The sequence below is a fragment of the Camelus bactrianus genome, chromosome 14, assembly GCF_048773025.1.
Source record: "Camelus bactrianus isolate YW-2024 breed Bactrian camel chromosome 14, ASM4877302v1, whole genome shotgun sequence".
In the NCBI taxonomy this organism is placed as follows: Eukaryota; Metazoa; Chordata; class Mammalia; order Artiodactyla; family Camelidae; genus Camelus; species Camelus bactrianus.
In genome coordinates this window covers 63,817,096-63,843,514 of record NC_133552.1, presented here as the reverse complement: position 1 = coordinate 63,843,514, position 26,419 = coordinate 63,817,096, and the positions used below count along the sequence as shown (strand labels likewise).

Sequence of the window (26,419 nt, the reverse complement as noted above, 5' to 3'; positions counted from 1 at the left end):
GAAAGGATGGAGCCTACAGGAATGTACGTAGGGGGTTCATGGAAGGTCCCCTGGGGAGGAGTGTCCATTCAAGGAAGAGGGTGCACTTTAAGATGTGACTCATCAGATACAGAACAGAGGACACGGTGGAACAATCAGAAGGGGCCATACCCCTCACATGCCCAAAGGCCCTAGTCTCAAATGATTAACCCCGAGGGTGAAGTGTGATGTATGACAGCAGCTGTGCTCAAAGTGCATCCGGGGCCAGGAGCATCAGCATCACCTGGAAAACCGTTAGAAATGCAAATTCCCAGGCCCCACTTCAGATCTGCTGAATCAGAAGCTCTGGGTTTGAGGCCAAGCTGGTTGCGTTTAACAAGCTCTCCAGGTGATTCTGACGCGCACCCAGGTTTGAGGACCGCTGTATTACAAGAGAAGATATGGGCAGATATTGTCTGTCCTCCGGCTGTTAGAATCAAAACCTCTTCCACCCACGCCCCCGCCCTGCGTGCTTTTCTCTCCTCGAGACCCCGCTCCCTTTTCTTACATCCTCCCCTCCCCTTCCCGCCCCCCCAACAGGTACTCAAACGTGCGCACACGCCCCCACGTGCCCCACTGCACACCTGCAGAGCAGTCAAAGAACTGGAAACCAGCCCTCATCTTCTCTTTTCGTGGAGAGTTTATTTCATTACGTGTGCACGGCGCTGAGGCAGGGGCGGAATTTAAACAATCCCCAATGAAGGAGGACAGCACCACATATTTATCACATTATACTGTTGTGTATTTACCCCTTACCGCTCTTGAGGCATTTGCATATAATCTTTCATAATTCAGTTCACTTGTTTAAATCATTTCTTTTCTTTTCACTTATTTACTCTGATGGGAAAGCTCATTTCACAGATCACTGGGGCCTCCCAGTGGCGATCTTTGGTAATTTCAGACTCGGGGTTTATTCCAGGAGCTTTGAGGGACTGGTATCCAAAGCCTTACTTAGCTCTTCACCTCGTTGGTGGAAGCGTAAGACAGAATCGGAGCAGGCTTTTCGTTTGGGCTGAAGTTTCCTCAGATGATGACTTCGGCCTCCTGCGTTCTCAGGCTCCGCGTTGCGTCTGTTGCCCAGAGGGATGTCAGCCAGCGGGCTGGGTCTGCTGGTCCGTGTGAACACCAACCAGGAGTATGTGCGGTAAATACAGAGCCTCTGGGGAGAAACTTACCCTGCCATTCCTTTTCCTCAGTAACCTTGAGGTTTTCCCCCTAGAGTTTACACTCCCAGCATCCTGCCTTTGAAGTTGTGCCCCCCCACCCCACCCCGGGTGGCCCCGTCCTGCCAGCAGCCTTGGCGACAGCGTTCTCCCTCCTCTCGGTTCTGGAACATTCCGTGTCCCGGCCCACGTCGCTCCCAGCGGCAACGGGCAGGGTCCTCCGAGCCGGGCGCCCCGACAGCTGCCCGGTCCTGAAGTCCCCCGCCGCCCCGCCCGCATCGCCTTACATCCCGTCACTGGTCCAGGCCTCCCGGCAGGGCGTGAGGCTTACTCGCATATCGACCTCCCGGAACCGGAACCGAGGTGACTGTCATCGGATGAACCTCGGGCTGACAGACACCAAAGGCCGTTTCCACTTGGCCAAGCACTTTGCTGCGGCGCCGCTGGTGTCCTCCCTGTCCACCCTGCCCGGTCCCTGTGCCCTCTGCGTGCGCTTCCGAAGGCCACGCTGCCTGAGTCAGGTCTGCCCTCGCCTTGAAAGGTTGCTGAAGGGTGGTTTCCGAGAACCCGAGTGCTCACGTCACCCCAAGGCTTAGGTCCGTGCTGATGCAGTGAGCGCTACCACCTAGCAACAGCCCTGTAAACACCAGCATCGCGGGCAGATCGGATGATGTTTTAAAGTTCAGCCCCGCCCCCTTGGCCTTTCCTGCTGAGAAGTCATCTGAGGGCATCCACTGGCTCCACTTCATTCCGTCTGAGCTGTTTCAAGATCACTGCAGAGCTTTAAATTAATCAATCTAACTTTTGTTCACTATTCCTTGCAAAAAAAATGTTAAGTCTTTGCTGGGTGTGTACATACATTTATACACACTGTGTGATCTACTATGAAAAGGCCTTCACAATGCAGGTGCACCTCCCATTTACACTCTTTTGTGCTCTGGAGGCCAATAAAGACAATATTCACTAAACTAGATTGCTCTGAATTTGCTAGAATAAACTCAAATGCAGGGTTCTGTCTTGCAGGGCTCGGAGTGGAAAATGGACACAGGGTAGTACTTGAAGAGATCACGAGTTTTGGTGCCATAGAAACAGAGGTTCCCAACCGACAGGTGCACGATCTCAGAGAAGCCGCCTTCTCTCACTGAGCCTCAGTTTCTTCATGTGTAAAACAGACTAATACCTCTAGGGTATTAGAGGCAGTCAGTGAGAAGCTGTATGTGAAATATCTAAAACAGAGCCAAAAACAGTGAGTATTGTGTAAAAGGAGTTATTTCAGCAAGATTATTAGAACCTACAATTTTTCCAGCCCAGAAAGGGTCCCGTCCCTCCATCTCCTTACCCAGCTACAAGTTATTTCTCCAGGAAGCCCCTACTGACTGGGGAGCAAGTTCCCTGCTATCAGCACACTTGACAGTGCTCTGGAAACGTGTCTACTTCCCTCACCATGCATTGACTTCGCTGCCTCTGCCCATTGACATGGAACCTTGAAGCCTCCAGGAGGACTGGCCCATCTCCCTCACCCACTGCATGTCTACAGCCCCTGCTTGGCAGACTGTGGGATTTCAGTAAGTACTGAATGAATGAATGAATGAATGAATGACAGCCATTAGATGACTTCCCAGAGAAGCAAAAATAAAATATCAGGAAAGTAAAAAGATAGCTGCATTAGTTATTTTGCATTTATTATAGCTGCCTTTAAGCCTCTTTGAATTACTTCCCAAAAAATATGAAATCTGTTCCCAGCAGCTCCAGCACTTTGTGCCCCTCACCCCAAGAATGCTGCACATCCTTATTATATATTATATTTATTAGAATAATTGTATAACTAGTCTAATTATAATCTTATAATTATTTCTCAATTCCTCTTTTGACTTCATGATTATAAAATATGTTTATCATGTTTGACACCCTTCTAATTCCTAAAGTGACCATGTATTAACCCCATAGATCCCAAGGAAGAAGGAAATCCTTGGTAGAAAAGTGTTAATAATTTGCTAGCTGCACACTGTACTTTTACCTCTGAACACCAGGTGGGTAAAGAACATTACTCATGTTTTTTAATCTAAGAATTTCTTACATTTTTATGGCCTGCTCTTTGGGCTTATTTATGATGGTTTGGGACAAAGAGACAACCTTTGTCATTATGATTTATACTCTTCCAACAAAGGAAACACAGAAAGAGATAAACCCAAATTAAATCATGGCAGTAGATAATAAAACCCAAATTAAATCATGACACCAAAAAAAAAAAAAAAAATCCAGTGAAGGTTAAGTAATGGGCTGACTGATTATTTAAAATCAAAACAAAGAGGAGTATAGACAAACACTATGGAAAATGAAAAGATGAACATTTTCAAAACCTAAGCTACAAAATCTCACACTTACCAAATAAAAAACTTTCAGATGCCTTGCATCCATCCTATATTTGCAGCATTCTGAAATAATGCCTAGCCATTAAAATATTTTATATACCTTATTTTAATCCTACCTAGCTTGCGCTTTTGTTTAGAAAATGAAACTAAACTTGGTATGGTAAAGTGTTAGTGACTGGCAGCAGATAGCCAATATTTTCCTATCTTTTTTCTACTAATGCCATGTATCAAAAAATTGCCTGGACATCTGTTTTCATTTTTAGTGATGCTTTTAAATGTCTTGATGGTTGAGTGCCAATTCTAAAACTTGATTGGATTTCAAGGAAATACAATTGCCTTAGAAACAAAGAAATTGAGAGAATTGAGAGGGAAAACTCCTGCCTTCAAGCTTCCCAATGTAAGCACTGTTGATGACAGAGGCCAAAGGTTGCTTCAATAGAGCAGGCGGTCAATGGTGTATGCCCAGCCATCTAAATACGACACAGCTCTACTCAACCCAACTCAACACGAATGGCCAGCCCAGGAACTCTGAATAAAAGGAGTTAATATGACCACAGGACTAACAGACGCTAACTAAAGCCACCTAAGACACAACTGTCCCATTACTATGACCACACAATCACACAGAACACTGTCTTCGATTATATGTAGAACTGGAAGCACAGGAAGCAATTCCAGTGCCTGAAATTGGACTTGCAGGCAAATAGTTTAGCCTTAATTTCACATCACAAACTCAAAACTGTCAAAAAACCCTGAATGTGAAAATCATTTGTGAACTATTTCTAGGCTCCGTAAAGAAGGCATTAAGAATTAGGTCCACACACAAACACACTTGCAAATATTTATGACTTTTAAATTTGGCTTTGCCTGTACCCCCTACATTTTGTGAAAGTAGTTACCTGCTGCATCCCCAAATTTGTTTATCATTACCTTATAGTTTGGTGGGGAAAATGCACATATTTGACGATTTTTTACTTCCTCCACACTCAAATTTCCACGAAAATTAAGTTGAAGTGCAGTTGAAAGAAGAGGCACAGTGCAGTTAGTTTTCTTCTAAACTTATCAGGAAGCTTACTTATCTGATTTACTTAAGGTTCACTTTGATTCTTTTATTTCTAGAACCCAAGGTCCCCAGCTTGTTTTCAAAATTAGTACATGTAAATCTTTTCTTGCATCAAAATCCTACCCAATGGACATGTTTTACTTCCAAAGTTCATTCAGAAATTATCTATCTGAGAGGAAGGTATAGCTCAGTGATAGAGCGTTTGCTTAGCATGCATGAGAGCCTGGGTTCAATCCCCAGTACCTTCACTAAAATAAACAAATAAATAAACCTAATTACCTCCCCCCAGAACAAAAACAAACAATAAGAAAAATATTTTTTAAAAAATAACATGTAAACGCTAATGGTTACACACATGTAACACGTAAATTTTAAGCTGCAGAGTATCTCCAGCAAGTTGATATGTCTGCTGTGAAGCAAGATCTATTCCGTGATAATTGCTATTAAAACCTTAACAGTCAGTATGTTTATTCTATTAGAAACCCAGAAAGTTACTGCAAGAATTGGACCGAGGGTTTCAGTAGCATAGTTTAACTTGTCAAAAATATAAAAAGAAAGAAAGAAAAAATAAAAAGAAGGAGTAAAGGCAAAGCTCACAGTAAACTTCCTTGGATTAAAGTTACAAATCAGTTCCTAGCTATAAAAAAAAAAAGAAAAGAAAAGAAAAAGTCGACTCAAATTACATCTTTGGAATTACATTATTGTAAAACTGAATCTAGAAAAGTGCGGAGAAACTACAGCAAAGAAATGAAAGTAGACGAGCACAGAGTGGAGCGAAGCAGGAGCGCACGGCACAGGGTGTGTGGGTGGGTGTTAAACTTTGCAAGTGAGCGCTACAAACAGAATAGAACAATGGGTATTGAACGCGGCATTTGACAGATCGACACTTCGAGAAAGAGGAACTGGTAAGAACCATATGGTTGGTTCTGTCCTAACACAGTCTTTGAAAGAAGGACACTTATCTATTCTACCTAAAAATGGCTTAGTAGTGGTATTCCAACATTTCTTAGCAGAGGAGCCTTTTTTTTTTTTCCTTAGTATCCCCGGATTTGTGCTGTTGCACCTAAAACACTCGTAGAAGCCCCTGGGGCGGCGTCTAGGAAACTTGAAACTCTAGTGACCAGTTCAAGACCCACTGAGGGAGTGAACTCTGTCAAAGATCCTAATGCAATCTGGGGAAGGTCGGCAGAACCTGGACAAGGCTCCGAGCTACAGCCCTGTCTGATGTCAGCGCTGGCCAGCCGGCCCCGGGGCGCAGTCCTCCTTCGTTTTACTGTCCTGTCCGCGCTCCCCTTGCTCCCTGCCCGAGGCTTACAAACCAGGATGCCGACGGCGTGCAGGGTCAGCCCTCCTCACGCTCACACCCAGCATGGCGAGCAGGTCTGTTGGGTTTGGCTTCCAGACTTGCCTAGAAGCAACCACTTCTCGCCGCGGCTGCAGGCCGCCATCCTCTCGTGCCCGGACGGCTGCCGCCGCCTGACCGCAGCCTCGCAGCGGGTCCCCTGGCCCTCCGCAGCGGTATCCAGGGGACAGCACCCGGAGAGCGCCTCCCACGGGGCGCTGGCGTTTCACTCCCCGGCTCCAGACCTCGCAGCCGAGGAAGCGCCCCGCTCTGCCGACTCCCGAGGCCTGGAGGGTGCTGCTCACGCGGCGGGCGCTGCCTCGATCCCCTCGCAATGACTTACTACCTCGCCCTGGAAGTGCTGCTGGCAGACGGCCCCCGGCTGTCAGCGTCTTCAGGGATTGCCTCTCCCAGCATGCATCACCTCACCCAAGGTCACAGCCGCCCGGCAGCCCACGTCCAGAGACTGAGCGACAAGGGCCATCAAGGCTCAGACACCTCGCCCCACCCTGGGCGACTCTGAAAGGCACCTGGGTCCAGCCCCTTTCCACAGACCTTGATCCCACTGATAGTCCCTAAAAATGACCTGCACACCGAATGCCGTCTCCAGGTCTGCTTCGGGAGAACCCGGCCTGCCACAGAGGTCCGATGTGATCCAGCCCCTCTGGACCCCTTATCTCCCTACTGTCCCCGGCTCGCCCTGCTCCAAGCTCACTGGCCTTTGCGGTTTCTCCCCAGCACCAGTGTGCTCCGGCTTTCAGGGCCTGGCCGGGCTGTTGCTTCTGCCTGGAACACACTTCCCCAGCCCCCCTGGCACTGCTTCTTCCCTCACCTCCTTCCAGCTTCACTGAAATGTCATCTTCTAAACGGGCCCACCCTGAGAACCCAGTGAAGGCAAGACACCAGAGGAAAAGATTTCAGGAGGAACAGCTCTCCTCTTCCCCTCATGTATTTGCTTACCCTTCCAGGTTACTGATTTTACTTGGAAGAAATGACTTCACTCATTTAGAGAAGATTTTGAACATTACTGTTTTAAATACACAAAGGCAGAGCGATGGTTAAAAACAAAAACAAAAGCACACGCTCTGGACTCAGTCCTGGGCCTGCGGGCCTGTCACTTGGAAGCTGTGTGGCTTCAGGACAAGGGACTCCACCCCTGGCAGCCTCAGTTTCTTTACCTGTGCAGTGGGGATAATGATGTTACATAGACTCCCACAATGGTCGCGAAGATTAATTGATTTTATGTACATACCAGGCTGTGGAAACTCTAAAGGGGCGTGTGAATACTGGGAGTTATTGGGAGATGACCCCAGGAGCTGCACATACCAAAAAACCCCCTGGGGGTACACCCGTATCCTGGCGTGCAGGTCAGGGTACAAGGAAATAATCTTTTCAGCTCTGCTCAGCTCTGAGTGGGCTGGGAACTTCCAGCAAAGCAGGAAGGACTGGGCTTAGGAGGGGAAGTGCCACTCCAAGGGCACAGAGCCGGCCTTCCGTCACTGAGAACCCTGAAGACTTACCGACCAACACAGTCTCCTTATGTGGAACAAAAGTCCTAATAGTTTGCTCTCCCCGCATTGACTTTAATTACTTCAGACTCTATTCTAATCTCTAAGGTCCTTGTAAAAAACAAAATCACACAGGATTTCAGATATCTAGGTCTATGCGTTCATCAGCAGAGCTTTGAACTTTAAAACCGGCCATATGTCTAGTTTTTTGAGATTAGGGGCTGAAATCTTTTCGTGTGTATTTTCAACCCAATGGTTTTATATCTATTTTTGTTTCTTGTGACGCAGAATAACTGTACTTGGTTTAAAAATAAAAACAATAACTCCTCCAAAATCCTTACTGTTTTGATGTTTCCTTCCGTTCACTTTTCATCTACTGGGGAAAAGCGTCCTTGCCCACAACCTCACATCTACAAGCGTGATTGATTTCAAAGGTTGTGCTGGAGGGCTTCGCTGCCAAGCACAGAGGACAGACCACCGAAAAGCTGGCACGAATGAAACCACAATAATCTCACCCTGACCGTCACGTTCCATGTCTGTCTTTTCAGGTTTATTTGCAGAACCCATTTCTTTATTTCTGAAGAGAGAATTGCATAAGCTTATGTTTAAAATATTTTAGAGACGTCATGATTAAAAAACATCACTCTACAGTTATGCGTTAACAATATCAATCAAGTGTACCAATTATTAAAATGATGATAATTACAAATGGTGCTCTAGAGAGAGAAGGAAAGCAGACATTGTCCTAACCAATCAGCACACAGAATGGCTTTGCCGTCCTCCAGATCCACGTGCTGTACCTGGGAAGATCCCTGTCTGGGGTGATTGTGTGTGTGTGTGTGTGTGTGTGTGTGTGTGTGTGCGTGTGTGTGTGTGTGTTCCCTTGGGAAAGTCAGTGCTACATCAGATTACCCAGGGTCTTTGTTCAAGTAATAATCTGCTAGAAATTGCCTTCGCTTTGCCAGTCCTCCTTTGAGAATATCATGCATTCCTCCGATTTTTCCTCACAGCTTTATACAACTTAATATTCAGGCTGGGGAAACTGGAAATCTCCTCCAGGTCAAACAACTCCTTAAATCTATCTACAAATTTATTTTCCTTCTCCAACCTGAATTTCATGACCCAGAGGATGACGGTGGTTTCTTTGCACAGATGGTCAAAGGTAATGAGGAGTTCTTCCAGGAAAGGGTGCGCGTAGACCACGTCGGCCGCCAGGATGTAGTCAAAGTTGTTGGAAGACCTGGGGAAGTTCTTGTCTAAGGCGATGCCCCAGGAGAGCTCCTTAACCTGAGGCAAGTGCTTACATTTCATTTTGGTGTTCCGGGAAATATTATATTGCAGGTTTCCAAGTAACTCGGGTAAATCTGTGGCAGTCACATGTGCCCCTGGGGAACAAAGGACAGTAGGAACTCTCGTGGGATAAGGTGAGGCAAGCAGGTTTCAAGGCACCACGCATTCTGCAATTCTGCATGATCGCCAGCCCCCAGGAAAAGACTGGTCAGTACACATAGGAGGGAAAGCCCTTCAAAGTAGATGCTAAGGCAGCTTTATGCCTCCCCTTAAAAAAAATTAGAGCCTCATGGTACTTTTGCCCTCAGTTGCATTTTTCTGTTCTCCTGGTTTTTTGTCTGTTTTGTTTTGTTGTTGTCGCTGTTGTTATTTTCTATTTATCTACTTAAAAAATCAAGAGAAAGGGAAATTAAAAATATTTGGAACCCTCATGGGAAAGATCAGATGTCACTGTTGAAAGGTAAACAGGCTCTTTCCTAGTCTGAGGCGCGGGCACGTGAGACTGGGTGAGTGTCTATACCACGGGGCATCCTACGGTTGCACAGGCAGTGTTCAAGCATGAGAAGGGGAGGAAGGGAAGGAGACATTTCAGTGTCACTACCCTGAGAGCACCACGACATCCACGTTCCTGCCTGTGTTCTCAGCTGGAACCCAGTGTAAGTGTGACTCTTCTCACCGAGAGATGTTTAAAAGCGAGCCGCGACATGCGCAGGGTGCTCGCACAGCCGAAGGCCACAGGTGCAGGACAGAAGGCTCAGAGGAAGACGACATAAAGGATTCCCGAGTTAAAGATGAATACAGGCGGTGGGCATTTTTCGGAAATAAATCGGAAACCAATAACCAATAAAACTCGGTCCTTTAACTGAACTTTGAGCAGCAGTGGAGCCTGAAAACAATGTGGAAATGAATCTAGGGCTGGCTGATTCTGCAGTGTCAGGCAAGAGCAGACTCGGGCGAGGAACGGCGGAGAAGCCCAGCTCCGCCCAGACCAGTTTAGTGCACATTCCTTGCCCATCGTGGCAAGTTGCTCTGGCCATGACGGCATTTTCTGGAAAATACTAAAGTGGTGGAGAAATATGCGTATCCTTGGCAGAACCACAGAGTATGGATCTCCACATCCTAGGGTGGGTGGATCTATAATTTTCCACAAATCTTTTTGAAATTCCAAGATAAGGAATGACCCCCTGCCCACAGTGAATATAAACTATCTGACTATTAAGATCTTTGTGTCCAGAGAGGTAAACGCCACCACTTTTGGAATATTGACTTAGAAAGCTTCCATCTTTTGATATTTGTGTTGAGTCATACAAGCGGACCAAAAGGATCGATTCGTTTTAATGAAATGAACAACTTCCCAAAACATAAATTCTGCTCCTAGATCAGGAAGGCTTCAGGTATAAATCCAATAGTGCCTCTGACTCTGTCCATACTAAATGGAATAGTGACCTTTGAAAGCAGTATCAGGATAGACTAATTTAAAAACACATATATTTGGGGAGGACTTCTAGAGGCCTGTATTTCTCCAGTGTTTAAAAGTTGTAAATTGCTAAATGTTGAATTCCTCTCAAGTTTTTAGAGCGGCAGGTGTACATTTCTGAAGATGGATCTGGGTAGCGCAGATCAGAGAAGGCAGCCAAATCGAGGCCGTGAAATAGACAACAACAACAGAGAGAGGCTGAACTGAAGCAGGCTCAGGCATACACAGAGACCATCACACATTTAGCTGGAAGAGAAGATGCTGGTGGGAGAACAAGGGATCACAAAAGAAGAACGGAAATGAACCGATAAAAATAAATTCAAGGGCAAATGCCTAAACTTAGAAGCGGACGTATTTTCTAACACTCTTCCTCTATTCTAACCGGTGCTTTTTCATAAAAGCGTAGGACATCACAACCCAAACGGAATATACAGCTACACGGGAACGCTGAAGTGGGGCTGGAGTTTAAACAGGGAGGATCAGAGTCCCAGGGGTCGGTTCTGCCAGTGCCTAGCACTCCGCATGCCCTGCAGCGGCCAGGATGCTGGGTGCACCTCCCAGCTAGACTGCACTTGGGACCTACACCCTGTGAGAAGCATTAACACAGCTTCCCAGAAAACTCTGAAAGAAACCAGTTAGGTGACTTTACAGTTGGTAGAGTTTCTTGATGAAGCCCATTCAAACCACTGAGGGGTCACAAATAGGCCCAGGGCATAGTACACTGGGTAGTAAAAGCAACCAAAGGTATTGGATCACCAAATTCTCTGACCCCACCCAATCAGAAATGCCTACTTACCGAGTAGGCTCGCCACGATGGAGACCAGTCCTGTTCCGGCTCCAATTTCAATCACATTTTTGTCGACCATATTATATTGCTTTACATTTGTTTCCAGAAAATAGCATAGAACAAGGGCCTGTGAAAATTCAAAAGAAGAAAAAAGTAGTGCTTGGTAACTGAATACAGAAAGTAAAATTAAACTCTATTAGATAAACATCCCACGAGTGCGTATACAACATATGTATGTTGCCACACGTGAGTACACATGTGCATCCAAACACATCACTTCAGAAAATTATCAGCAGAAGTACATCCTGTGATAGGCTCAACATTTAGGATAGAGGGAGTCCTTGGGGATTGCTGGGGAGAAAAGAAAACTACAAATACAGAGTTCAGTTACTTAGGTTTGATTGCCTTTAAAGAAAGGTACTTCTAATAATGACAGTCATTTTAAAGACGTTTGTGTGTGGAATTGGGGCAGACAGCGGTAGGAAACGGGTGTCTGCTCCCTTCCCGGGACACTTGACGAAGGAGAGGTGTCAGAGAATCCTGTGTGTTGAGACTAATACAGATTTCAATATAATTGTTTGATTTAAATGGAGGTAGTTATATGGAAAATAAAAATGTTTACTATTCTAAACTTTTGTGACTCATAATCACAAAAAAACTTAAGGTGTAGACAACGTTCTTTATTAACCTTCCAAGTCAGAAATGGAATTAATTGTGGAAGCATTTTCCTACTTTCGTGATTTCTGAATTTCAGCGTTGTTTGAAGACACATAAAACAGAACTGTGGAACCTGTTTTCTCCTTCCAAATAGCATATAATAATGAACAAAACTGGCTGAAAAATATTTGAGATGTAGCAGAATTTGCATGACATTATACCGATGGCCAAACAACAGCACCGTAACAATCCATGGCCTCCCTGATCCGGATCTCCTGACCAGCAAAGTGGAATCCCTCCCAGGAGGGGGCTGTTATAGAAGCTGGAACAAAACATCTTGCCATGATCTCTGCGACCACTTTCTTGTCATCACCTCCTCTGTTCTCTGAAAGGAACAGGAAAAGGCAGTGTTTGTGGTTGTGTTAGTAAAACCATGACAGAGGGAAGAACTTGGTGGAAAGGCTGCATTTCTATTTTTTCTAAATTAGTTTTGAATAGTCATTGGCTTCAGGTGCAATGTAATCGTAACATAAACTATTTGAAAATAATTCTTAACAGAAGCTAACATTGCCTACATCAGAGCAGCTACATCTTTCTGATGATCCCTGAAGTTGAATTCACCACTAGTCATTTCTGCAATGCCATGTGAAACAAGTAATAATTGACACACTTTTTTAAAAGCAATGTATCTTAAAGGCTATCAATCTATTTACCTGCAACAAGAGAAAGACTGGTGATGGAATATAAGATTTCGACCGTTCTTCCGGCTACACAGTACAATTCCAGTTATTTCAATAATGGAATAGTAAGTAGCATGTCCTTTATGGCCTGCCTTTATCCAGACAAAAGACAAATCATACCACCCAATAATACGCCCTTGTGCTATTTTATTATTACTTATTTTTATATTATTACTTGGGGGCAACTTATGGCATCTTAACATCCCCAATATCAAATAAGTTTCATAAGCAACATTAACTACCAATTACGAGCACACACTTCACATGCCAGACCGAGTTAAAGACACTGTATATAATATTTCATGTTATCTTTGCAGCAGTTTTGTGAGGTAGGCATTACTATTTTCACTTTTACAGATAACAAAACCAAGACTCAGAGAGCTTTACTAACTTGACCAAGCTCATGTAACTTGTAAATGGAGGAACCAAAATGTGAGCCCCTTTTTAGTTGTTCCAAAGCCCCTTCTCTGCACTATAAAAAAGCAATGATGTCATTTTTAAAAACCAGTTGTCTCTACGAATTTACAAACTAGTTACAGAGCAAGAACGCATCTCTCTTGAAGCCTCCGTTTCCCTGTTTGTAAAATGTGAAAGGCAGAAGAACCCGCATCAGAGAGTGTTGGGAGATCTACGTGAGAGGATGTGCGTAAAGTGCTTAGCGCTGTGTTACACGGAGCTCAATAAATTATTATCATTGTCATTGTAACTGTTACTGTATTGTGGTCATGAAACTAAATGGTAAAACAAGACACCAGATAATCAAAAGTATTGGATTGTGTGGCATTTGACTGAAAACCCTATAGTCACTCGTAGAAGCAGTGAGTACAATGATGGCACCAGGGCAGGGGCAGGGGGAATGGGGAGATGCCGGTCAAAGGGCACAAAGTTTCAGTTACACAAGATGAGTAAGTTCCGGGGGTCTAATGTGCGGCATGCTGACTATGGTTAACAATAATGTGTGGTACCCTCGATATTTGCTAAGGGAGTAGATCTTCAGCGTTCTCTCACTAAAAAAAAAAAAAAATTAAAGAAAAAAATGGTAGTATAGCACAGGGAACTATATTCAATATCTTGTAGTAACTTATGGTGAAAAGGAATATAAAAATGAATATATATATGTTCCTATATGACTGAAGTATTGTACTGTATACCAGAAATTGACACATTGCAAACTGACTATACTTCAATAAAAACATACTAAAAATAAAAAATAAAAAATAAGCCTTCCCTGAAATGACAAGAAAAAAAAAAAGAGCTATGTGATGTGGGCTGCATGCATCTATACATGGATGTGACGAGGGAGAATAAATTGTAGATTATAGACATCACTGTGAACTAAGAAAGAAAAATGATTTCTCCAAAACAGGGGCTGGAGCTTAAAGATGAAGAGGCATCTCTGAACAGCCCCAGCTGGGGAATGACCCAGGAAATAGATGGAATTGTGTATTAGGACACTCTGGCACCCTTGCCCACGTCCTCCTCCTTTTCTAGCCCCCTTACTAGCTTTTCCTTGCAAGAGAGGAGAAGCCGTCATCTGATTAGCAGCCTACTGTGTGGACTGGGCCGTGGTGTTTCCTAGTGGGAGGGGAGCTGTGCCTTACAAGGTCAGCCCTCGTGTCCCGATGCCTCTCCCCACCACGTTCATGAGGTTGGCTGAGCTGGGCAAAGTCCTGCCTCAGTGAGAACTTAGCCAATAAGAGCGTCTAGGGCTGCAGCCCTTTATCTCTAAGTAGAACAGGATCACTGCTGACATCCAGATCATATCATGTTAAATGTCTGCCACTCTAAACGTGTCTTTCAAAATCTTTTACACACCTCATGGCTGAAATTACGTTCAGCAGTCCCAACTTCGCACTTGCTGGTTTGAAATATTTTTCAATGCAAGATATAGAAGGTGATATGCAAAAATGGAGGGAGACTCTATGCACTTAATGGGGTGGCTTAATACTATAAAAATGTCCTATGTACTCAGTATAATATCAAGCATACTTCCAGTTAGCTTTTCTGAGAAACTTGTTATGCTTACTCCAAAACTTAAACGGAAAAGTAAACATTCATGAAGAGTCAACTTCGCAAAAAAAGAACAAGGGGTAGGGAGATATTTGCTTTATTAGGTATTTAGATGTCAAAGCCATAGTAACAAAAACAGTGTGGTACTGGTGTAAGAGAAAAATGGACCAGTGGGCAAAGTAGGGGTCACAGAGGCAGACCTACGTACGGAGAGGGGACGGGGCAGCTGGCGCATTATCTGGAGAAAAATAAAACTGGATCTCTGTGTAATATCTTTCATAAAGCTGGATTCCAGAAGGATCAAAGACCAAAATATAAAAGGAAAAAATTAATTTAATAGTAAATAGTACAGGGTGATATCTTTGTGAAATTGAGAAGAAAACCTTCTTAAAACCTGAAATACCCCAAAGTGATGAATATCCTTGTATTGAAAGTAAAGATTTCTATTCAGTGAAGAACATCATGGATGAAATTTAAAAATGAAAGATGAGAGAAGATATTCTAAATTGTCTAAGACTGAAAAGGGACTAATATCTTGAATATGCAAGGTATCTGAGTAATCTCCAAATTAACAAGGAAAAAGATGGCGACCGCATCAAAAAATAAGCAAAGGATGTAAACTGGCAGGTTACAGAAGAAGAAATCAAACAAGCCACAAAGCAACATGGAAATGTTCCAACTCAGATATAAACAAATTAAAACAACAAGGCATCCCTTACATTCATTAAACTGACAAAAATTAGAAAGCTGGATGGAGAGTGCTGAGCTCGTGGGGATGGCAGAACCTCAGATACCACTGATGAGAATATAGAAGGTGGCAGTCATTCTGGAGAGCCATCTTATGATATTTTGTTAAATTAAATATACAAATATCCTATAACCCATCAATCCTCCTCCCCCAAATTTTTACACAAGTATTTAAGTGGATATGTGTGAAGATACTTATCAAAGATACTTATATATAGAATATATAAGCAGCTCATACGACTCAATAAGAAAAAAATAAACAACCCAATCCAAAAATGGGCAGAAGACCTAAACAAGCAATTCTCCAAGGAAGACATACAAATGATCAAAAAGCACATGAAAAAATGCTCAATATCACTAATTATCAGAGAAATGCAAATCAAAACTACAATGAGGTATCACCTCACACCAGTCAGAATGGCCGTCATTCAAAAATCCACAAATGACAAATGCTGGAGAGGCTGTGGAGAAAGGGGAACCCTCCTACACTGCTGGTGGGAATGCAGTTTGGTGCAGCCACTATGGAAAACAGTGTGGAGATTCCTCAAAAGACTAGGAATAGACTTACCATATGACCCAGGAATCCCACTCCTGGGCTTGTATCCAGAAGGAAATCTACTTCAGGATGACACCTGCACCCCAATGTTCATAGCAGCACTATTTACAATAGCCAAAACATGGAAACAGCCTAAATGTCCATCAACAGGTGACTGGATAAAGAAGATGTGGTGTATTTATACAATGGAATACTACTCAGCCATAAAAACCGACAACATAATGCCATTTGCAGCAACATGGATGCTCCTGGAGAATGTCATTCTAAGTGAAGTAAGCCAGAAAGAGAAAGAAAAATACCATATGAGATCGCTCATATGTGGAATCTAAAAAACAAAAACAAAAACAAACAAACAAAAACAAAGCGTAAATAAAGGACAGAAATAGACTCACAGACAGAGAATACAGACTTGTGGTTACCAGGGGGGTGGAGGGTGGGAAGGGATAGACTGGGATTTCAAAATTGTAGAATAGACTACACTGTATAGCACAGGGAAATATACACAAAATGTTATGATAACTCACAGAGAAAAAAATGTGACAATGAGTGTGTATATGTCCATGAATAACTGAAAAATTGTGCTGAACACTGGAATTTGACACAACATTGTAAAATGATTATAAATCAATAAAAAATGTTAAAAAAAAAAAAAGATACACATCAAACACACTAGAATGGTTGCTGGGTGAAGTGGGAAAAGGGAGTAGGAAATGGGTAAAAGAGGAATGAATGAATGAACAAATGAATGAATAAGACAAAATACAGACAGATATACATCCAACCGCAGGGCCTTGCTGAGATGATGGGCGTGCACCACGACCTCATGGACATGATTAACTCACACTTCAGTCCTGAGCCAAAAATGAGAAAGTAAATAAACCAAAAACAAATAATGGTATTTCCAAGAAATTTAGGGGAAGGACAAAAATTTCTCATTTTGGTTTTCATGGAAGACAAGTTCCTCTTGGGAAATTTATTTCCCAAATCTTAAAAGGGGAAAAACCCTAACATTTTCCAACCTTGCCGTTATTCACACTTTTAAAACAGATATAATACTCCAAATAAAAAGTCCTAGAATCCTAGAACATCAGATGGAAAGTGCCTTAGATGGCTTCTAGTATAAGCTTACACCTGATTTGGGAACCTCATGTTCATGTTCATGTTGGGTATAAAATAACAAGCCCAGCTTTCTCAACCTCTTTGAATAAGTCCAATGAGACTGAATGTGCTCCTTCACAAGGTGCCTGTTCTGCAATTATAAAATATGATTATTGACCAGAGGAAACCTTAATTCAAAAAGATACAGGCACCCCAATATTCATAGCAGCACTATTTACGATAACCAAGACATGGAAACAACCTAAATGGCCATCGACAGATGGCTGAATAAAGAAACTGTGGTATATTTATATAATGGAATACTACTCAGCCATTAAAAATAATAAAATAATGTCATCTGCAGCAACATGGGTGGACATGGAGATTGTCATTCTAAGTGAAATAAGCCAGAAAGAGAAAGAAAAATACCATATGATATCACTTATATATGGGATCTAAAAAAAAGAAAAAGACAAATGAACTTATTTACAAAACAGAAACAGACTCACAGACATAGAAAACAAACTTGTGGTTACCAAAGGGAAAAACCAGGTAGGAAGGGATAAATTGGGGGTTTGATATTTGCAGATACTACTATATATAAAATAGATCAAAAACAAGTTCATACTGTATAGCACAGGGAACTATATTCAATATCTTACAGTAACTTATGGTGAAAAAGAATATGAAAATGAATATATGTATGTTCATGTATGACTGAAGCGTGACGATGTATACCAGAAATTGACGCAACACTGTAAACTGACTATACTTCAATTAAAAAAATACACAAGGAAAATGTGATTATTAAAAATTCTTCCTAATGCTAAACTAAAATCTGACACCAGCAATTTTTTAATTTATTATTCCTAAAGGTCAGCTCAAAGATGAGCAACCTTTTATTATTAAAACATGTCCCAAAATTTTAGGGACAGGGAAATAGGCAAAGAAAAAAATTACAAGTCGAGTGCCAGTCTTAAAAATTCTCAGCTCAAGAGTAAGCAATGGCCCCAGGCAACTTTCTAATTTCTCCACGGCACTGAGGCAAGAATGGGAGTGAAATGGTCTTGAGTGCTTGAGTCCTGAGGGAAGATGTAGTTGCCAAACTGTCCTATAAGCTCCAATAACCTCATCCCCTAGTATCTGGGGAGTCCAATGGCAAGATGGAGGTAGATTAAGTTTGCCCTTGTTGGAAAGTTCCCTTACGGCCACCAACGAGCAGGGACTGCCAGCCAAGATGATCTCCTGGCCTAAGTTCTGTGATCCCATTACAGAATCCTGCTTAGGATCCAGACAGAACCAAGCATTCTCTAAAGAGCTCTCATCTGACCGCACTCTTTACCACCCCTTCTCCCACCACTGCAAACACTGACCTTTGGCAGAGATGCAGAGAAAGCTAAGCGATGAAACACCGATATTCTTCAGCGAGCGTCACCTCTTCTAATATATTTCACTACATTTCTCCTTAAACAACGGCCTGCATTCACATTCAGGAAAAGCTCTAAGAACCAAATAATATTGGTAATATGTTGTATCTGAACTTTAACTTTCATTTCACTATGTTCACTTGCTGTGCTTAGATGGGAGCGAGTGGGGCGGTGGAGGGGCAGCGTTTGCTGTGGGAGTTCTTTAGGGAAAAGCAGAGAACATTAATTGCTTCCTTGACCTTTAGCTGAATGTGCCCTCTTGGGTCTCCTTGCAAACTCCTTGTAAATGCAGCACTTCTTTGACAAGGCACCCAAGGTATCAGGGATTAATAGATGTTAGAGTACACTAAATCCCAGGAGCATCTCCTAAAGTCCCACTCTTTGATATAAAAACTTTGCCAGTGAATATTTCCTGCTGCCAAACTGACATCTCTGACTTTGCACTTTCCTTGAGAAGTTAGTTGACCAGATTAGTGCTGCTGTCCTAACAACTACGTGTAATGACAAATGACTCCTGTTTTTTCACTGTTTTTCTAAATAAATAAAGCTAGTCATTTTTTTTTACAGAATGACCGTATCTTTACCTCTATAAAGAAGCGAGATTAAAAGTACGCATGTGAATATATTATATAATCAAAAATAACTCATGTTTCCCAAAATAAAGGCTCTTCAAGGGGATTTCATGAAACAATAATAATCACTGTGAATTGCATACACACTCTAAGGACACAACTCTATCCAGCACACGTGGCCATTCAGAATTATACACCAAGGATGACCACCTACCCTACAGAAAAAATTATCAGATTGAAGAAAATTTAATTGACAATGTTATATATTAATATAACACTATTTTCATACTTAATATTCTCTTTAGCATTTAAAGGCAACATGAATACCAGTCATTCCATAAGAAGTGACACTCATAAAAAATAGCATAATCGATAGCAGGAAACCAAAATATACTGAAGTTGGCCCCTTAGAATAATTTGTCTAGACATAATGTGTAGGGCTTTAAAAGCAAATATACACACACAATTATTTCTGTCTCACAAATTTGCTGTTTTTCAGCATTAACTTCTATTTAAAGATTTTGAGGTAACAGTTTTAATGGGTAGTTATTGATTTTAATGGTAGTTATTGATTTTAATTGTAGTTATTGATCTCAATCAAAAGACGTGTTTAGTGTTTTAGCAACATCACCGCTCATTTCGAGGAGGATGACAAGAACCGCTGAACAGGAATCTGATGGGAAGAGCTGCACCATCACAGGGGCGTCCCTAAAGTCACCTGTTGTCACAGAAGGGGGAAATCTGAGCTCCAAACATGACAGACAAAGAACGGGTCCCTCAGAGTGCATGCCTCGTTAGTTGTTGACTGGAATTGAATCTTGAGAAGGTTAACGAATGAGTGGATATTCTTTGGTTTGGGGGTAAGGTTTGAAGAGCAATTTTCTCCAAAAATTAATAGCATGATCATACAATGGAATTCTAATTTACACTTCTGAAGAATAATTTTTCCACACATGTTCTCTCTAGCCACTTAGGCCCGAGGACAAATAGCTAAAACTGGGAAATGTTACACAAAATGTTGAATCTTGGCTTCCCTACATGAAAAGCAGAAAACTTGTGTTATCTATACCTTTAGATAAAAGCTATCTCCTATAATCTTAGGATATTATTTGATTAATGAATTTAATATTGAAATATAAATATTAAAACAGCTTGTAAATAAAACAATCAAGAAAGCATTACAATTATGTTGCTATCTTAGGCTTATCTATTTTAATACTTTATGATTCAAAAAAAGCCTTAACATCATTTTCCTGCTATTAAATCTTTGCTGAGAGAGAATAAAATCTACCAGGTGCTCTTGTTCTCCTGAGAATTAAATGCGTTTCAAGTATGAAGTAAAAATTAGCAAGATTCTGCCACATTATGATGATGATTTTCCTAAGAGGAAAATTCGACAGCAAATTGACTTTCAAGGCTGGTTTGCAACAAGCCTTCAAAAATAAAGGTTCTCTGCATTCTTCTCTTTTATACTTTTGAGGTCAGTAACAGCAATAATAAATGGAAGGGTCAGATCACAGAAATACACGAAGAGAAAAAAAATTCTTTAATAACTCTGACAAGTGAATTTAAGCTTCCATCTGAGGGCTGTCATGAAAACCTGTCAGCGAAATTTAAAGTAAAAACCCTTCAGCGAAATGAAAGAGACTGTCATTCAACTGAATCGTCTATTCAAAGATGAATGTCATGTGCTTCTTAGAAATACCTAGAGAATCTTTTTAAAAGACGTTAAAGATATTTCCAGATTAGTGAACGGTCACGGGCGAGCCTGAAAGCCAGGGTTCTGAATGCCTCAGCGATGCCAAGGTCTCAGGCCCTTACATTGAGACTAATTCCTGGGAAATTTTCACAGATGTTTTTCAGTCTGGATGTCGGCTTAGTTTCACCAATACATTGAGGCTGTAACATTGATCAAGTTGCCCAAATGATAACTCCATTTCCGGAAGAAAGAAAAGTCATTTTTTATGGAGACGGCTCAGGATGTAAACGGGAAAAAAAAAAAAAGAAAAAAACAGAACACAATCTAGTTGTCCTCAAAGTCTGCTGCTGGGATCATAGTGGGGACAGACAATTTAACAAATGCCAATGAAGTGTGCTGAGCACAGTAAAAGAGTATTTTCTAAGCTGCTATGGGAAGCACACGGCCTGGCTGAGTCAGGAGAAGCATCTGGAGGAGGAGACGTGTGAGCTGACGTGGAGGAAGGTGTCAGGCAGGGAACCAGGCAGGGAAGGGAGGAAGCCAGGTCAGGGGAGAGGTGACATCCACTGGCCGGTGGCGGGCCAGGGAGGACCTTGGAGGGGGGACAACATGCCTGAAGTTGCAGGTTGGGATCAGACCCGTGGGCCATGTCTACCTTTGTTCTACAAGGTGAGCGGGAGCCAGTAAAAACCATGAGGATGGAACTGACACAGTCAAACTTGCTGTTTGAGGATTGCCTTCCAGCAGCAGCCACTGAGGCTGGGTTGGAAGCGATTAGAAGTCTCCAGCGATGATCTACACAAAAGACACTCAGGAGTCTCCTGTGAGGCGGCCCCCTGGGTCTCAGAGCCACGGGTGAGTCTGGGGGCCCTTGAAGCAGGGGTAGAGCGCCCTTCAAGGGCGACAAGTGGCGTGCAGCCTTGACATTCAGCCCTGAGTTTTGAAGACCTCCGAGGCAGATTGTTATATTTTAGAGTTCTTTTCATTCAATGTGTGGAACGTATCAGTCTTATGTAGCAGATACTTACTCAGGCTACTTTTTAAATGTGTAAGATGTGTTGATGAATGCTTCTCACATTAGCGATTATATGTGTTATAATACTCCAACCAGTACGTTAACGTATATTAACTCAGACTGCAGTCTGATGTTTCTTAAACAGCAACAGAAGGACTCAAATAAACTTTCTTCTTTCTACGATAAGGCAATGTTGCTTATAAAAGCCGTAATCCCCATGAATCCAATTCTGTAAATATTTGTGAAGATCCTTGTGAAAGATTTTCATGTGCTATCCCCAAGTCATGCATTTTACTTGGTCCTGGAAAGAGGCAACTGACTAGTGACTGGAAACCCATGATCACCCCAGTGAGCAAGGTTTCAGTCGAGCCATTAGGCCTCAGATGTAGCTAATTCACTCACTCCCTCAGGTGTAGAGTCCCTGGACACTATGAACACAAAGACAGAGCCACATGTAAGTGCTCTGGTGGAGGCTTAACTAGTCAGCTCAGAAACAGACAGAAAGCTCCACGCCACCAGGGACTCAGGAAAGAATGACCTGGGCCTCGGTGACTCTTGGTCTGTGAGTCTAAGAAGAGAAGGCAGGACAGTCCATACATAGGTGCCGACGTGGGCTAAAGTCCACTGGCAAGAGACCTGACCAATTTTCCAGTTTGGGAAACCCTGAGAACTCCAACAGAGGATAAGCGGGGGTCCTAGCATGAGATAAAACACTTTATGTTGTACTTGAAGTCTTAATTTTATCCTATTGGAAACAATGAGGCATTGAAGAATTTTAAGCTGAAGGAGAATGTGATAAGATTTGAATTCCTGAAAACATCATACAGCTCTGGGAAAAGAACCAGAGGAGATAAAGAAAGAGAGCCAGCCCAGGGTGGGGCAGCCAGTCAGAAGGCAGTTAGCAACCCTCAGAAGAAGTATTAGACTTGATGCTGCAAACAGGGGGTGGGGAGCAGAGAAACAAATTAGGAGGTAAAATCAGTGGGATGCGATGAGGAAGGGTGTAAGGAAAGGGGAAAGACTAGCGTGGCTCCGGGTTTCTGGGCAGCCGGAGAAAGGATGTTGCCATAAACTGAGATAGAAAATACCGGTGGTGGGGCCAATCTGCAAAGGAAAATGATTTTTTACTGCATATTAATCAGTGGTGTGACACGCTGGCTGTGGAGGGAGGCTGCTCGGATGAAGAGAAGCTGCCGCAGGTCCCCTTTGGCACCTCAGAGGCCACGCTGCTCCTGGGGCTGCCTCCTAAGCCAGCCCATTCCCGTTCCAGAGGACGCTCGTCCCGGGGGCAGGTTTCACTGGGTGACACTTTCTCAGAGCTGTGTTGCGGCCGGAGGCCCTTCCTACCCGACCTGTTCTCTCTCCCCCTTCCCAGGTGTCAGACCTGCGTGGTGACCGGAAGGCTCTCCATGCCTACTTCTGGTCCTTCCCTCTTTACCCTCCACAAGCATTTCCCCCCAGAAATCTCTTGCATGTTTCATTCCATTCCGGCATCTGCTTCTTAAAGGAACGAAACCAACACGAGGCAGTATGAAGGGCGTCAAGTAAGTAGCTGGGGGGAACACATTTAGGAGTCACTGTGCATGTGAATCGCTGAGCCGTGGGTTAGGATGTCCCTGCCAAGGCTGCAGACTTGAGGAGCACTTTCTGTTTTTTAACATGTTGCTACAGGTACTAACAGCTGGAGAGCAGCTATTGGCAAGAGTAGGCAACCTAAGACAGTTGGGATAGTTAATGTAGATGAGGTTTTAGACAGTTTAGAGAACAATGCAGCATCAGGAACCATAGCCAGAGGAATTTTCAGCATCCACCACAGTCCTCACTTTAACCTGTGTGTAACTAATTGACATCCTGTAATTCTTGGATCTTCGGGCCAATGTTGAAACAGGAGAACTGGGCTCTGGGTTTGCTCATTCCTTTTAAAGCGCAAGACGCTTCAGTAGAAAAGAGTTAGGACAGGAAGCCAGTATCCTTCAGTACTTGAGAACTGAGTGTTCTATTAGTGGAAGCCTTTCCAACAAAATGCCATCTGACTCTGTCCCAGTAGCACACACTTCATCCCCTTAGCACCGTGCCTGTGAAGGTATTTTTAAAGCTTCAGTTGGCTATACAGATGATAATGGGCTGTGTTTGTTCACGTTGTAAAATATTTTAATACTAGTTCTGTCTCCACCTTACCTTGAACTTCTTCCATATCCTTTGTAATTTGCCAAATTATCATACGCAGAGTTGAAACCAAGCATTGTTATTAATTGTAATGATAATGATGAATTTTATTCATAAACTGCAGAGAAATTGCATCTGCATTCCAATCATCTAAATGGCTGGATGCTCTAAGTGATTACGACTTTAAATGTTTAGATTTGCAAAAATCGCTACAGTAAAACCATTCCTGTTTAAGCCGCGTAGCTGCCAACACTGGGCATACACCCAGCTCCCTTGGCCTAAAAATATGCTCACCTAGGTAGAGGCCACCTGGTATGCCTAAAAAGAGGGAAAAAAAAAAAAGAAAACAAGACTATAGTCCTTAGAAAATATGCACAGTGTGTAGATGAAGGAGAGAGAGAAAGAAGCCAAGATAATTAAATTCGCACTACAATTGTTCTACAAAAAACATGGTAATAATTCTTCTAGTCTATGTCAAGAACATATGTCTGCATTTCTTGTCTCAAGACAGTGGGGACAGTCGTGTTATGTAATCTATGCGAAGTCAGACTTGATATTTCGGATGATGTAAAAACAATGGGTTAATTCCAAACAACTCCACTGGTAGGAGAAGTCAGCCCTGAATTCCCCTTACGACAAGAAGTCAAATTACATTGTGTATCTGACTCTAATAAATACATCAGAGGGACCATAAACACAGAAATGTTTTGAAAGTCTAAAATCATCTTTCACGGAAGCATTTGTAAAAACTTGTAGTTTTGCATAGAACTATTTTTATCTCTCTTGCAATCTTCCTTTCTGAAAAGAAATAACACAATCATGTATTCAGTGTCTAGTGCTCGGGGAAAAAATGTATTCCACTTTTGCAGATTGAAGAAACTCTAAATACCTAGCAAGTCTATATATTTAACTTACTATCTGTCAAAATTATCTCTAATATATCATCAGGACCATAGGTCTAGCAAAAGACATTAGAGATATTTACAGGTGAGCAAACAGGTCAAGATACAATATGCAACTGACAGCTCTCTTGAAGACCTTAGTGTATACCGCAAAGGCGAGCGTTTCTATCTTGCTGGTTGTTTGTCTTCTTAGATTTGGTCAAATTATATAAACAAAATAATTTACCTTTTTGAGCTTCTGCATCCATTAAACGATGAACTAATGGATGGTTATATATTGATGTTTTCTTGATCATTCCTTGAAAACTAGGCAAAAATACATTAAAATATCAAGTGACAATAATGAATTTAAAATGTGTTAAGCACTTTCATATTTACCTAATAATAAAGCTTAACATCAAATACAGTAGAGAAAATTATATTAAAATATCTTATTAATAAGTCATGATTTTAAAAAGAGCATCGAAACACAATCTATCTAGTACAAACCAAAATTCACTCAAAAATGTTAAAAGCTCCTGGAGAAAGAACAACCGTAAGCAGAGACTACCTCAGCTGTCACAGAGGAAGGCATTGTCTTCACACTGACTAGTCACAGAGCAGTCCTAACGCTTAGCACTGATGAACACATTGGGGGGAAATTGGTTTCAATCAGTGTAATAAAAACCACTGCATTCATCTAAAACAAAGCTTCCTACATAACAACAGATGCAAAGTTCACTCGCTCTAACCCAGGCGTCTTTAGCAGGTACCTAAGGTCACACGGCACAATCACAAAATGGTTTTTTGAATAACTTCTATTTTTAAAACTCCATACCATCTCAGCAAACATATTTAAAATGGAAGACATTCAAGTATGTTCTGCCTCACAAACAGAGTATACCATGCAAATAAGCTTAAGCGAGCTGCAGCTCTAACTTCGGAAAACAAAGACCTGATGTTCTTCATCTCCGTCTGGGATCGTTTAATAATCACTGCACGACCATGAATTTATACAGCACTCCTTTCTTCCAAGGCTCCCAAAACACTTTCCACAGCCACCACATTTTTCTTTACAATATGCCTCAGCAAATTAGAAGACAAATTATTTCCCCTACAGTTTACAAACAAGGAAAGTCAAAGGTTAAATTAGGTCCCTGAGGTCGCAGGGCCAAACAGTGGTGGTCACCCGCTCCGTCCCCAGTTTAGTTTCTCTTTCATTAAAGAAAGCGGTCTTATGATGGCACGTGCGGCCTGAGGGCCAGCGCTCATTACATGTTAAGTCTGGACGTACATATATGTGCGAGTTAGCTGGGTTTCTCAGAGGTTAAAAAGTATCACCCACCACTTTTGCTTTGCTGATGACACCTCTGCTGCTGCCTGCAAGTCGGGCACCAAAGCCCTCTGCGCGCTACTGTACACGCTGGCAGCCAGTCCTCCGGGGGTCAGGGTCCCGACAGCTGCAGCTTCAGGGCCTCTGGCTGTGCAGCAGGGCGGCTGGCACGGCCGTAAGTAAGGGGGCTGAAGACAGTGAGGAGGCAGATTCCACGTGAGTGTCCTGTGAACAGAGCGAGAGCCAATAGGTGGGCATAAACCACGCCTGCAAGGGAGTGAAGACCTGTTAGGCAAAGCCATCCCAGGACGCGGCCAAGAGCTATTTGAGTCCACAGCTGTGACGTCCTTGCAACGGAGCCCACGTGCTTCTCATGTCACCTGTCTGGGCGCGTCCTGGACATCGTTTTTAGAGTCAGACGACCACACCAGGGTGTTTGCATGCAGCAGTTCTGGGCACAGGAATTAAAATACCACTGTTCCTTTCTCTGTCTGGCTT

The 26,419-nt window shown here is 42.7% G+C and overlaps 1 protein-coding gene across 3 annotated transcripts; it reads right to left on the bottom strand.

Moving 5' to 3' along the window:
• Nucleotides 1-589: 589 nt before the first annotated feature.
• On the bottom strand, nucleotides 590-26,241 carry LOC105071360 (putative methyltransferase-like protein 21E). Of its 3 annotated transcripts, XM_074378514.1 has the most exons (7): nucleotides 25,934-26,241; nucleotides 24,836-24,915; nucleotides 11,899-12,062; nucleotides 11,030-11,147; nucleotides 8,575-8,851; nucleotides 7,982-8,043; nucleotides 590-2,407 (listed from the first exon to the last, which is right to left on the bottom strand). In XM_074378514.1, the coding sequence occupies exons 1-7, from the start codon at nucleotides 26,221-26,223 to the stop codon at nucleotides 2,382-2,384; spliced, it is 1,017 nt and encodes a 338-aa protein (XP_074234615.1). In that variant the 5' UTR covers nucleotides 26,224-26,241; the 3' UTR covers nucleotides 590-2,381. The 3 variants fall into 3 exon arrangements, with proteins under 3 accessions (XP_074234615.1, XP_074234616.1, XP_074234614.1); XM_074378515.1 differs by lacking the exon at nucleotides 7,982-8,043 and having other exon boundaries at nucleotides 592-2,407; nucleotides 25,934-26,240; XM_074378513.1 differs by lacking the exons at nucleotides 590-2,407; nucleotides 7,982-8,043 and having other exon boundaries at nucleotides 8,050-8,851; nucleotides 25,934-26,239.
• Nucleotides 26,242-26,419: the final 178 nt, after the last annotated feature.

Bases quoted from the DNA above. Each gene is read 5' to 3' on its own strand.
- LOC105071360 (XM_074378513.1), bottom strand. From the start codon at position 26,223: ATGGCTTTGCCTAACAGGTCTTCACTCCCTTGCAGGCGTGGTTTATGC. The intron at 24,916-25,933 runs GTGGGTGATACT...ATTTTTGCCTAG, and splicing joins TCATCAGCAAAGCAAAAGTG to TTTTCAAGGAATGATCAAGA. The intron at 11,148-11,898 runs GTATAATGTCAT...GAATTTTCACAG, and splicing joins GTGCTGTTGTTTGGCCATCG to GCCCTTGTTCTATGCTATTT.